The sequence below is a fragment of the Micromys minutus genome, assembly GCF_963924665.1.
Source record: "Micromys minutus genome assembly, chromosome: 10".
NCBI classification, from domain to species: Eukaryota; Metazoa; Chordata; class Mammalia; order Rodentia; family Muridae; genus Micromys; species Micromys minutus.
The window spans coordinates 4,748,901-4,763,502 of NC_137979.1; the positions used below are offsets into that span (position 1 = coordinate 4,748,901).

General features: G+C 43.1%; 1 protein-coding gene across 2 annotated transcripts in view; it reads right to left on the reverse strand.

Moving 5' to 3' along the window:
- Positions 1 to 11,827, reverse strand: part of SEC24A (SEC24 homolog A, COPII coat complex component) — a 59,387-nt gene extending 47,560 nt beyond the window's left edge. For both annotated transcript variants that reach the window (XM_080924451.1, XM_080924450.1), the window contains exon 1: positions 11,484 to 11,827. In XM_080924451.1, coding sequence (XP_080780577.1) covers positions 11,484 to 11,580 — 97 coding nt within the window. In that variant the 5' untranslated portion in view covers positions 11,581 to 11,827. The remainder of the gene's footprint in view (positions 1 to 11,483) is intronic.
- Positions 11,828 to 14,602: the final 2,775 nt, after the last annotated feature.

Here is a 14,602-nt window from a genome sequence, read left to right on the forward strand (position 1 = left end):
GTAAATAGCACTCAGAAGACTGATGCTTTTAATCCCTAGTCCCAGAGACCATTCTTGTGATATTCTGACAAAGAATCTGGCTGCTTTTGTCCTTTTCCTATAAATTTTCCTGATCTATACAGTGAAAAGGAGCAAGCGAGGCAAGAAGAAATACAACATGTTCAGTTTGAGGAGAAAAAGAGCACCAGGAAGTGTAATGTAGCTAAGCTCAATGCTGGGGAGATAAAAAGTTTAAAGAAAAGCCCAAGGCTGACTGGAAGAAAATGGAGTGGTGACCTCAGGGGAAGACCTAACTCAGCAAGGTTTCCAATTTGTGAATTTATGTATGGGTTTAAAGAATGTGTGGATTTAAAGAAAAGCTTAAGCAGTGAAGGAAACCATCTACAACTGAAAACTGGTGGAAATATAATTGAAGAGGGGCCAAGTTTCAGCAGCATCAAGCAGCTGAATGGTGGGCAGCTTTGGCCACATGGTTCTGGTTTTACAGTAAGGATACAAGAAAGGAGTTACGGGATCTCCCTCTGCCGATGTGTATCAGGAATGTCCCTGTGCATGGAGGCCTAGAGAGACCACGGTATGAGACTGTAAAGATGAAACTTGGATTTCACTGCAGACTCCATGCCAGATTCGTTTAATACTTGCCAAGAAGAACTGAAGATCAGGTGTGAAACCAGCATGAGAGAGAAGAGTGTTGAACAAGCTGAAAGGAGCTGGAGATCTGAAGACCACTGATATCAGACACAGAGATGCAGATTTTCAAGTTTGCCTGGTGGTTTTAGTCTTGCTTTGCCCAGTATTTCCTCACTATGCTATTGTGCACTGTGTGAAGATTATCCTTGTATTTTGCAAATGCTGATTTCTACGCCCTTTTATCTGGTTACAATCCAGACATGACATTATAATGCTTATTCTAAATATCTCCCAACTCAATGTTGTATAAACATTTAATTCTCTGATATATCATTAAAAGCTGATCAGCCAATAGCTGAGCAGAGAAGAGAATAGAACTGGACTTCCGATCCCAGCCAGAGAAGTGGGGGTGGGGAGGAGGAAGAGAGAATTCTCCATGAGAAAATGGTCAAGGAGATACTGTGAGAATACACCCAGAGCAGAGAGAGCCAGACCCGACCTAAAATGCAAGTATCTCTGGATTTTGGCTGGGAGGTAGCTGGATGGAGGATTAAATACATCAACACTGTCCAGCTAAGGTGCTGTAAAACTAGAGTAAATGAACCTTAGAGTCCCTGTCTCATTGCTTTGGGAGCTAGTTGGAATAAAGAAAAAGCTGTCACCTTTAAAATTAACTAACACTTTCTTTCCTCTCTTTTGGGATACAATGATATGTGTCATTGTATGTTGGAAGTATATAATCTGCTTTTATTTTGATCTTATAGAGGCTTACAGTTAAGAGAATCGTATAAGTCTCAGAAGAGACTTTGAACTTTGGCCTTTTGGGGAGGCATGGCCGGTGGTCAAGACAGGGTTTCTCTGTGAAGCCCTGGTTGTCCTAGAACTCAGAGATTCACCTGCCTGTTTCTCCCCAGTGCTGTGAATAAAGGCATGTGCCACTGGCTGAACTCTGTACTTTTAAAACTCTTGAAACAGAGCATAAACGGACTTCTGAAGTTGTACTAAATGCATTTTGCATTATAATATGGCTATAGAAACTTATGGGTGCCAGGGAATAAAATGTGGTGTTTGAATAAGAATGTCCCCATATGCTCATATATTTGGATGCTTAGTGATTAGAGTGGTACTACCTTAGAAGGATTAGGAGGTGTGGCCTTGTTAGAGGAAGTATGTCACTGGGGATGGATGGGCTATGAGGTTTCAAAAGCCCATGACAGCCCAGTTTTCTCTCTTCCTGTGGCCTGAAGATCAGGGTGTGTAGCTCTTAGATACTGTTTCAGTGTCATGTGTGCTACCATGCTTCTTACCATGATAATGTCTAAGCCTCTAAAGCTAAGCAAGCTCCCAATTAAATGCTTCCCTTTTAAAGAGTTGTCTTAGTTATGGTGTCTCTTTACAGAAGCAGAACACTGACTAATAATCTCTAAAATGAGACAAGCACCCCATCAACAGACAAAGGATAACCCAGTAGGATATATCTATCCTATCTATACAATGGGATATGATTTGGTCATAAACATAAAGTGCTGCTAACATATCATAAATGCTATACGCCTTAAATATTACTGTATGTTGGGACTGGAACACAGCACCTGTCTACTATGTATAAGGCCCTGAATTCACTTACCACCACACACACACATATACAATTTTTTAATTCAAAGAAGCCAGACACAAGAGGATCTATTTATATTGCATTGTATAATTAACCTATATACAATGGGGCACTAGAGTGGCTGCTAAAGGGTCTGCCTTGGCTTTGGAGGTAATATATTCTGAAATTTGGGCTACTGAGATGGCTCACTGGGTAAAAGCATTTGCCACGCAAGCTAACAACCTGAAGTTATAACAGTAGAAAACCAACTCATCAAAGATATCTTCTGACCTTCACATATGTGTACCACAGCATGTGAACATGCCACCCAATACAGCACAGGCACCAAAGAAAGAAAGAAGTATTGTTTTCTTTAAATCTGTATACCAATGGCAGGTGTGGTACCTCATGCCCATAATCTCAGAATTCTAAAGACCAAGGCAGAAAGATCTCTATGACCAGAGGTCACCTAGGTGGCAGAGACCCTGTCTCAAAAAAGGAGGCGGCAGGGGTGGGAGTTCCATATTACACACCTAGTCACTGTCATAAAACTATCCCATCCCGTATATGAGATGACCTTCCAGGTTGCCGAAGACACGGGTGCCTAAGAGGGGTTGCCCTTCCCCACGTTTTCTTGCTCTTATGAATCTGGCTGCTCATATTAACTCTTTCTAATGTCCATTATAAATGTTTCCTCAAGTTTTACGAGCTGTCTACTAAATTTCTGTATCCAAGAAGGAGAGTCATGGGATTCACTGACAGAGCCAGTCAGAAGCACAAGTCAGAAACTTTGACTTGCTACTGGCATCTGAAGCAATTTATGGGATAGAATCCTTACGTGACCTCAAGCATCTGGGGTATCTCTGGGTGGATGGGGTCACAAGTGAATAGGACAGGTTGAGTTGTAGTTGTATCCATTGAAGAACTGCATGTGCAACACAGCCAGCATGCAGAGAGAACGCCAGTGTTTGTTCCTTTACTCTTGACCAGTTCTCGGCCCAACACCGACCTCACAGGTACTTGGAAACACCCCCAGTAACATTCCCTTCACATCATTTACCAGGCAATTTATTCCTCCATCATTGTTTCTGCACTCATTAGCTTAAAGCAAGTGGGGGAGGGGCAGCTATTTCTTAAAGTCATTTGTTTCTTTTTATTGCCCATATCCTCATTCCACCAGTAAGACTGCATTTAAGAACCTTAAATAAGCACCAGGAATGGTAATGTACACCTTCGATCCAGCGCTATGGAGGCAGAGGCAGGTGTTCTCTCTGAACTGTAGGCCAGCCTCATCTATATAGTAAGTTCTAAGATAGCCAGCATCACATGATGAGACACTCTCAAAAACCAAATCAATCCAAAAGTAATAAATAACCCAAATACTTTTTCCAGTTTTTTTTAAAGATTTATTTTTATTACTTTAAATTAATGCAGGTGCCCACAGAGGTGTTGGATCCTCTTGGATTTGAGTTACAGGTGGTTGTGAGCTGCTTGACATGGTGCTGGGAATAGAACTTGGATCCTCTATAAGAGCCCATGTACTTTTAACTACTGAGCCATTTCTCTGGGCCCATGGGATTTGGGCTTTTTATTGTCTTTCTTGCTCTTTTTAAAGGGGGGGGGTCTTATATGCCCTTGGTGGCCTTGAATTCATTATGTAGGAGAGGCTGGCCTTGAATTCTTTGACCTTCTGCCTGCCAAGAGCTGGGACGCACATTTTTACATTATTAGCCAAGTAGTAATCTGTGGCTCTATGGAGGACAGTATGAGGAAATTGTGAAAACAGAGGCTTTCTTAGAAGAGACATAGTGACTATGGTAACTGTTTTAGTTAGGGTTTCCTTTGCTGTCAAGAAACACCATGACCAAGGCAAGCATTTAATCGGGGCTGGCTTACAGTTTCAGAGGTTCAGTCCATTATCATCAATGATGGGAAGCATGGCAGTAGGCAGGCAGCTATGGTGCTGAAGGAGCTAAGATTTCTATATCTTGATGGGAAGGCAGCCAGGAGAAGACTGTCCTCTGCAGGCAAGAGAGGAAGGTCTCTTTCACACTGAATGGAGTCTGACCATAGGAGTTCTCAAAGCCTACCTACACAGTGATATACTTCCTCCCATGAAGCCTCCTAAAGTGCCACTTCCCATGGGCCAAGTATATTTAGACCACCACACTCATAACAGAAAACATTTAATTGCAGCTGGCTTATGGGTTCAAAGGTTTAGTCTATTATAATGGCAGGAAGCATGAAGACAGCACAGACATAGCAATAAAGGAGTCAAGAATTCTACATCTGGATCCACAGGTAGCAAGAGAGAGGTGGGCTGGAGAGATGGCTCAGTGGTTAAGAGGACTGACTGCTCTTCCAGAGGTCCTGAGTTCAAATCCCAGCAACTACATGGTGGCTCACAACCATCTGTTATGGGATCCAACGCCCTCTTTTGGTGTGTCTGAAGACAGCTACAGTGTACTCATATACTTAAAGTAAATAAGCATTTAAAAGAAAAAGAAGAGGAGGAGGAGGAAGAGGAAGAAGAAGAGGAGGAGAAGAGAGGCACTCTGGACCTAGCTTGAATATCTGAAACCTCAAAGTCCACCCCTGTTAACACACTTCCTCAACAAAGCTACCCACTATGATGCTATGGGGAACATTCATAGATGATAAGAATGGATGTAATGGCATACATCTATAATTCTAACACCTTGATGGCAGAGGCAGGAGGATCCCATCAATCCAAGGAAGGTGAGCCACTTCTACATACAGTGGCATAGGCCAATCATGGCTACACAGTAAGATTCTGTTCTAAGAGGAAATCAGAGGGAGGAGCATACATTTAGATACACACATACATTCAGGCCAGCTCTGGCAACTTAGCAAGACCCTATCTCAAAATAAAGTTTTTAATGGGGGTAGAAATGCATGGATATGTAAGCTCCATTATAGCATGTTTATTAGTTATGTGAGACTATGTGCTCAATCTCTAACAACACCAAAACAAATAAACAAAAACCCCACTAATATAGATAACTTTTAAAATAATTGATGTCTTATTATTCTCCAGTAAATCAAACATAAAATTAAAAGAATACTCTGATAGCATTATATAATTAATATAAAAATTATGACTCAAGTTTTCTTCCTAAACCTACTAAACAGCTAAGAACACGCGGAATTAACTGCCTCTTTTGCATTAAAGTCCATGTAGAAGAAAAGGCTGGTGCTGGAAGTTCAGGTCTGTAACTTGGGAGGCTGAGGTAGAAGAACCACACATTCAAAGCCTATGCAGGCTACAAAATGAGCCCAAGGGCAGCCTGAACAACTAATTGAAAAATACAGATGGTGCAGATGTGCTCACTGGTACAGTGAATGACTGCCCAGTACACCTGAGGCTCTGAAGTCAACCCCCATGATAATAAACAAATCCTCATAATAAACAAACAAAGCAGAAAGGAAGCAGATATATTCCAAATGGTTTTCCTTAAAATTCTAAGTAGGATAAAGACTGAGGACCTTCTTATTCTGAAGCCATTCATTCAATAACACATTATATACGGAACCACACTATTTAGCAGACAGTTTATATCAGCCAACTACTACATATGAACCTAAAAGAATGACTAATCTAAAAGTAATTTGGGAGGTGGGAGAGATGGCCAAGCACTGGCTAATCTCTCTCTTTTTTTTAAGATTTATTTTATGTATTTATTGTATGTATTTATGTATGTACTTATTTTATGTATGTAAGTACACTGTAGTTGTCTTCAGACACACCAGAAGAGGGCATTAGACCCCATTACAGATGGTTGTGAGCCACCATGTGGTTGCTGGGAACTGAATCAGGACCTCTAGAAGAGCAGTTGAGCAGTCGGTGCTCTTAACCACTGAGCCATCTCTCCAGCCCCTAAGCACTGGCTACTCTTAACAGAGGACTTGGGTTCAAGTTCCTGCACCCACTCAGCAGTGCACAACCGTCTGTAGATTCAGCCCCAAGGGATCTCATCTCACATTGTTAATCAACATACATGTTTCACTTGAAGAATGTGTCAAAGAAAACAAAGGAAAGAAAGCTGTGCCAGCATATACCTATAATCTCAGCACTGTGAGGTGAAGGTCAGAGGATCAGGAATTTATGGGAATCGTTGTTACATAATTGGTTTGAGGTTTGAGGTCAGCCTAGGCTATATGAGACCCAGCCTCAAAAAGCAAACCAAAAAGGGCTGAGGATGTAAAAGCACTTAGTGCTCTCCCAAATGACTGGAGTTCAGCTCCCAGCACCCACATCATGTAGCTCACAACTCCTTGTGACTCCAGCTCCAGGGGATTAGACGACCTCTTCTAGCCTCTGATGGTGCATACACACACACACACACACACACACACACACACACACACACACACACACACACGTGTTTACAAAGCAGGGGTGGGGTGAGTTGAGGCTGTAGCTCAGCAACAAAGCACTTTTTCTAGCATGTCAAGCTTGGGTTTGCTCCTCAGCACCATAAAACAAAACAGTAACAAACAGAGGAAAGCAAATTCTGAGAATCAAAGTTAGGGTAGGAGCAACTTCCAGAACCACAGACATTTATAAACAGTTCAAGATTTAGTGGCGGAGGGTTTGCCTCACAAGCAATAAGCACCTGTTAGATGCATACACAGTCAGGAGGAAAGAGAGGAGGACTATGAGACTGACAGATAATGGTGACAGGACAGGAAAGTCCATGCTGAACTAAAACACAATACCAACAAGAGTTTAAAAAAGAAATCAGTCAGTTATCCCTTACTTAAAGCTCAGTGGGAAGAGAAGCAGGGAAATAAAGCAAGAAGCAGTCTTAAAATTATCAGCAACTATTTGTTGTAGGAATGGGTATAAAGGAACCAAAAATGAAGACCCTGATCCCCGATTCCCACACTAATTCAAGGATCTGGGTCCTGGGATCAAGGAGAAGAGTAAATAATTAGATATCCACAGTGCTATTGACTAGTGCCTGAGAGCGCTATAACAGAACAGTCCTAGTTCCTGTTAGTCTCCCTCTAACAGCATAAACCCAAGCAGTTCAATGGTTACTATTTGCAACAGTGTTACATTCTTGTGTCTTCGTAGTGCTTGGCGCTGAACCTAGTCTTGTACATGCTAAAGAGGTGGTTTACTCTGAGTGTATACTTGGCCTGCAATGTGATGAGTGCTTATAGAGGTCCATAGAGACAACTTGAGCACAGTTACTGCCCATTCTGAAAACAACAGAGCTCAGCCACAATAACCAGTGGGAGAGACTAGACATTTCCCCTATTCACAGCCTGTTTCATGACTAAAGGCCTCCTAAGTAAGCAGCTGGACCATTAAGAGAACTTGCTGCTCTTCCAGATGACCCAAATTCAGTGTCAAGCACCCAGATCAAGTGGCTCACAACTGCCTGTGACTCCAGCTCCAGGGGATCTGATGCCTCTTTTTACTTTCTGAGGGCACCTTCACATTTGTAGCTTGTGTGTGTATACATATATATGTGTGGATATGTATGCATATGTCACACACACAGAGAGAAACATGAATGATGAATGTATGCACATACACACAAAAAAGTATTTTTTTAAGTTGAAAATGTGGGCTGGAGAGATGGCTCAGAAGTTAAGAGCAGATACTGCTCTTCCAGGGGACCCAACTTCAATTCCGAGCCCATGTCAGATGGCTCAATCATCTCAACTCCAGTTCTACAGGACCCAACACCCACCCCCACACACACAGAATGCATGCACATGCAAGCCCACACACACACACACACACACACACACACACACGACTTAAAATAAATTGAACTATAAGTTGAAAATGTGCTCTAATCTTACTATGAATAATCAATACACATTCGATGAACTGAACAGCAAAACATCTGATTCTAAAACTCTTGTTCAACAAAAATGCTATTTACAAAAAGTGTAAGTAAATGTTTTGTGTATATACACCCTGTACCACAGGCCTGCTTGGTGCTCAGAGGCCAGAGAAGGATGGATGCCTACTCTGGAACTGGCGTTAGAAAGCCTTGTGGGCTGCTATGTGGTGCTGAGACTTGAACTCTGCAACAGCAGCAGGTGCTCTTAACCACGGATTCATCTCTTCAACCCCCAAAGTAGTAACTTTAAATGTGCTAGACACTATGTGGGCTCTAAGTTATAGGGCTTTAGGCTGAGGGGCATCAGACATTATTCCATAAAATTAGAGTCTATGGGGTACAGACAGGAAACCCCCTCAGTCTTAGTTCTATATGTAAAAGGTAACTATTACATAAACATTATAAAGAAATCGTGTTAGTAAAGCTTCAGTCTCTAACTGCCTTGGCAGTTGATTTAAACAGCCAGCAAAGATGTGCAATGCTGGAGTGAGCTCTTATCTCCTTTACCCTGACCCTGGCAGCCAGGATGGCATAGTTGTCTTGCAACCTCGCTATCAATTTTTTGCAATGGAAATATGTATACACAAATCATTGAAAACTTTTTAGACAATCTAGGTTGTAATATAACATAACAACATCATATCATAGAGCAAAATGGTTTAGTGTTAGGAATATAGCAGAAAAAGCAACTTACAGAAAATGAAAATAGCCATTCTTGCTAAGTTTTGATTAAATCTAAATGATATAACCATACTGTGACATGTTCACTTATACACATACATTAAACCAACATCTTAAGAATTTTCAAACAGAACTGTCAGGCATGCTCTGAGTTCAAGGTTAGTCTGGCCTACAAAACCCGAACAGAATGGTAAGCAGCAATTACCGATTTGCACGAGTTTGGCATCGATTGCAGCATTCAACTGTTCTCCATTTCACCTCCTCAGCCTACATTCAGTACCACAACCACCACCTAACACAGGAGACCTGCCATTGACTAACAACACTTACATTAAAAACAAACTTCAAAAATGGGCACTGTAGGCTGGGCATGCCTTTAATCCCAGCACTCAGCAGAGAGAGGCAGGCGGACCTCTGAGAGTTGGAGGCCAGCTTGGCCTACATAGTAAGTTCCAGGCCAGCCACAAAAGCTACATAGTGAGAACCTAGAACCTGTCTGTCTGTCTGTCTCTCTCTCTCTCTTTCTCACACACACACACACACACACACACACACACACACACACACACACACAAGAAAAGGTATTATAAGAAACTGAGATGAACTTCTGATGGCACAAGTTTTTAATGCCAGCACTTGGAAAGCAGAGGCAGGTGAATCTCTGAGTTCCAGGCTAGCCTGGTTTACAGAATGAGTTAAGAGATAGCCAGGGCTGTTACACTTGTGCCATCAGAAGAAGCTCATCTCAATTTCTTACAATACCTTTTTCGGGGAGGGGGGATGACAGGCTCTCACTATGTAGCCTTTGTGGCTGGCCCAGAACTCACTATGTTATTCTGCTTCAATAAAACAAAAATAAAGAAAGAAGGTCATTATGAAAGACCAAGGAGAGATGGGAAGCATAAATCATGTGATTATATGATAACCTCAAAAATAGAAAATAATAATAATAATAATAAATCACTCTAACAACCAAGAGCAAAAACAAATTAAAACGGGGAAAGTGACAGCTCAAGCTGTTTCTTCTTACATCGTATCTCTACTCCTTACTTCTGCTGGATGGATCTTGTTCCAGCTGCTGTCACCATGAACCACAATTCATATCTGAATTCCCAAACGGCTCTAAACAATCCACACAGTGCTCTTATGCCCAAGGTCAGGACATAGATGTGCAGCAGGTGCATGTTTGGCTTTGACCAAATTATTAAAGTACATGGAATATGGAAATTCCAGCTCTGTAATCCAAGCATAAGAGGAGCTGAGACAGGAGGATTGCCACAAGGTTCAGGCCAACTGACTGGAGATGAGAACGGAGTGTCTCTAAATAAATAAATATCAGGCCAATTGGAGATAAGATCAAGATGGTGTCTCAAAAAAACAAATAAAAATCAACAAATATCTCCAACACAGCCTGAAATCAACAAATATCTCCAACAGAGTACTGAATACTGATTCAATTTCTGCAACATTTCAAAATCCTGACAGCTCTACTTGCATGTGAGCTTACTGGCACATTTACAGACTGTGTTATTTAAGTGCAATTCACAAGAAAAACCCATACAGGAGACATCTTTAGTTGTTTTCACCTTAAAGTGAATGATTGCATCTTCTGTGCAAATGTCAAGACTCAGAAGAAAATGTAGTTTACATAATCTATTACTATAAACTTAAGAAACAATTTCAGTTAACAACCTGTCAGTAATTCTTAGCTTCTCTTGCCCTGCCCACAGAGCTGCCTACCCACAGACATTTTTAAGTCTTACAAAGAACCCTCTTTGTAAAGAAAACAGTACTCTTCTCTAAATGCATTGTAACCAGCAATTTTAGTCACTGGCTCTTTTCTCCAACTTCACATTGGCACAGTAAGTACTTTAGTATCATTCTCCCGGTCTTCTTCCCATAAAGAAAAGATTTGTAGGCTAATTTGTAAGTAGGCAGAAAATGAGTCTTTATTATATCAATTAAAATAAGCTTAACAAATCACGCTGTAGGAAAGCTTCAGGAATCCTAGAAGAGCTATCCAATTATAAGATATTCTCCCACCAAATGATAAATTATTGTGCCAGATGTATCTCCTAGGGTTCAGAGAGTTGTGACTAACTTACGTTCTAAATGAAGAACGAGGCCCCTAGGAACGAAGCCCTAGCCACCCATCTATTTGGTTCCTCCACAACTGGAAGGAGGCCCAGGGCTTTTCCTATTACTATAGGAAGATCCTTGAAGAAAGATCCCTGGAGAGATGAGCAAGTTCTAAAGGGGTCTGTCAAAGGCGGAGCCATTCATTCATCTCTGCAAACTCATATTAATAAGCACGACCCGCCACCCCCCTACACTTCGAGCCTGCAGACCCGAGATGAACCCTTGCCCTCCAGGACATAGGACTGAGGTGGCGCATAGCGTGATGACACCCAGACACTATGACCTCCATAAGGCAGTTCTGGGAACTGATTTCATCTACGATTCTTTTTCTCCTCTTGTTTATCTCAGACGTTGCATACTGCAGGTGCTTACTGTTTGCAGGCTGAATACCTATAAATACATATGAAACAGTCCCGCCAGCACTGATCTGCAGGTGCACGTCCACCACGGCTCCCGGGGCCAGGCCGTCCTCCGCCACTCCCCGCGGCAGACCCGGCTAGGACTCGTACCCGGCCCGAGCCGTGTCGTCCTCCCCGCCCCCGTGCGGCACTCACCGTTGGTGTAGGGAGACCCCGAGACTGAAGCGGCTCCGTTCTGGGCCTGGAGGCCCGCTGCGGCGCCGCGGGCAGCCGGGATCCTGGGCTGGGCCATGGCGCCCGGGGATCTCAGGGTAGGACGGAGCCTTTGGGGTCGACCGCAGCTCCGAGCCTAAAGCTCCAACAGGAAAGCCGAGGGAAGGGAGCTGAAGGCCGGAGAAGCGAACACGCGGGGGTGGTGCGTCAAAGTCGAGGCATGGCGTCTCGGTCTCTTCAGCCCGCCGGCTGCCACGACCCGGCCTGGGCACGGACAGGCTCCGGAGTCAGGCCGGCCGGGCTGCGAACGCCGGGCTCGGAGGCGGCAGCCGAACCCGGAGAGGAGGGAGGCCCTGGGCGGAGCCGCGGGCCGCGCAGGCACAGTGGGGACACGTGGCACTTCCGGTTCCGGCTGGAGGCTGCGGCCGTGATCTCTGTCCCGGGGGAGCTGCCCCGAGGCCACCTGACGGTCCCGTGTCCAGGCCCGGAGGCCCGTGCACAGACTCGCTCGCCACGTCACTGACTCCCGCCGCCCGCCGGAAGTAGCCTGTGTCACCAGTACGAAAATCCCCGGCGTGGGGAGCGTCACCTTTTTGACGGACCGGGAACCTGAGGGTGGTGCGGACTTTTAGAGTCTTGGGTGGGATAGGAGAGACCCGGCTCCTCTTCCGGGATTCTTGGAGGATTACCTGAGACGTCTGATGTCATCATCTACCGCAGGTGGCTCAGCCGGGGCTATGCCAAGGTGGAGAGGACAAGAGTTTTAAAATGAGATGTTAAAATACGTGTGTATGTCAAAGTGTCATGGGCGGGACGTGGTGGCGATCGGGAGGTCGAGGCAGAAATGTTGTTCTAAGTTCGAAAGCGTCCTAGTCAGGTGAGCCAGGGCTGGAGTAAAGATCCTGGGTCAAGGTTAAAATGTCTGATGACGTTAAGGAGGAAACCTTTTCTTTTCAACTGGAGGATTAAGATTAATTTTGACATTAGCTTCTTCGTAGCATAGTCACCCTGAAGTACATTCACCACACAAGGATCAGCATTCCTCCCTCTCCTCTCCCAGTGTTGATAATGGAATCCAATGTCTTAGGGAAGCCCTCATTTTACCACTGAGCTACGAAACTTCTAACTACAACTATTTAGTTAATATTGATGTTCTGGACTAAATAACATATTTTAAATGGTAATTTTAAACCAGACATGGTATTGTACTCCTGTAGTTCTGAATTCTGGAAGGGGAGGCATGAAGATCTTGAATTCAAGTCCAGCCTGGGCAATTTACCAGGACTCAGTTTCTCAAAAAGGGGTTAGAGATGTAGGCTACTGATAGAGTTTGCCTAACCTTGTAGAAAGTTCTGAGTTCAAAAAATTAAAGGCAGATTTTAATGCCTCCTCCAGGATTGAGGTGGATAATTCAAACTTCCTTTCTGGGCAAGTAGTTTGTGAGTTGCTTTTACTTTTACCCTCAGACTTTCTGACTTTGAAGGCCAAAGAGAAGTAGAAACTGGTTGGTTATGCAACATTAGTGATATCAGTAGTGATCTTAGCTACCTTCACTCTACTTTGGTTTTTCCTGCTCCAAGCAGATGACAAAGTCCTTTACAGATGTGTGCTGCTGATTGAAATGTATGAGGCCATGAGTTTCACAACCTCGGGGGGGGGGGGGGGGAAGTACATCTTACCTAATTCATTTAATATCTAATGCCTGCTACTAAGTATTACAGAAAAAGAGCACAATCTTAAAACTACAGTCAGACGCAAGAAGTAAGCAGTAACTACATACACAAATTTATCCTAACCTTGATCTTAGTAATATTTACCTGAAAAACATACTAAAATATATTTGCTGTGAGTGGAATTCAACAATTACAAACAAAGATTGTTTTAAAGTTTGTTTTCTGTATGCATGGGTTCCTCTACACAGAAGTATTTACCCCATGTGTATGCAGTGCCCACAGAGACCAGAAGAGGGCACCACATCCCCCAGCATTGCAGTTGACCATTGTGACTGCCCTGATGTGGGTGATAGAAAAGGAACCCTGGTCCTCAGCAGGAGCACAGCCAGTGTTTGTCACTGCTGAGCCATCTCTCCACTCCCCCTACAACACCCCCTCCCCATTACAAGATCCAGTTAGGCTTCTTTAGGGTGAAGATAATACTCTTGTTTGGTTTGTTTTTTGAGACAGTTTCTCGGTGTAGCTCTTGCTTACTGCCTTGTAGACCAGGTTGGTCTCGAACTCACAGAAATCCACCTGCCTCCGCCTCCTGAGAGTTGGGGTTAAAGGCACGTGCCACTACTCCTGGTCGAAGATGATACTTTTGATCAAACTTTCACCTAAGAACATCTATGATAAGATCTCAAACCACATACCTAAAAACTGTAAAACAAAAAGAACAACAAAAAGACAGAATAAGAAAGAAAGCCTTACTTTAAAGTGAAAATAGAACTCAGAAACTGCCGAAGCTTCCTGAGGTCAGGGGGAAAAATGGTGTCTCTTTAAAAAGGTAAATGCTTAAGGCATGGTTTCCAACTTCTATTGGTTTAATCCTCTCTTTATATTCGACTCCTTTGGAATTATCTTGGTTTGTTGGCCTTGGCACAGTGGTTTGATCTGGTTAAATCAATCTTTCTTTGAACTTCGTCCCATTTAAGCAATATCTCTGCTCAGATTTTAAAAAGTAAATAACCTGATTGGCTAAATCAGTTCAATAGCTATAAATAGTTTACTAATAAGTAAATAACTTGGTTCCACTCCTAAGTTTCTCTGTTGCTATTATTAACACACAAGTTATGGTTACATTTCTGAATCTGTTTTACCTTTCCAATTATTCAACTTTAAGATACTGAGGAGAGGCCAAGCGTGGTAGTGCATGCCTGTAATCCACTTGGGAGTGAGAGGCAGGTAGAGCTCTATTGAGTTTGAGGCCAGCCTGGTCTACATAGTTCTAGAACAGCTAGAGCTTTGTAGAGAGACCCTGTCTCTAGCAACAACAAAAATTCATTCTGCTTGTGGTTCAGACAGAATTATTTCAGTTATAGATGTTTATTTGAAAAACAGTTTCATTCTCTGAAACTTACCAGCTGCTCCATTTTGGGAACAGTT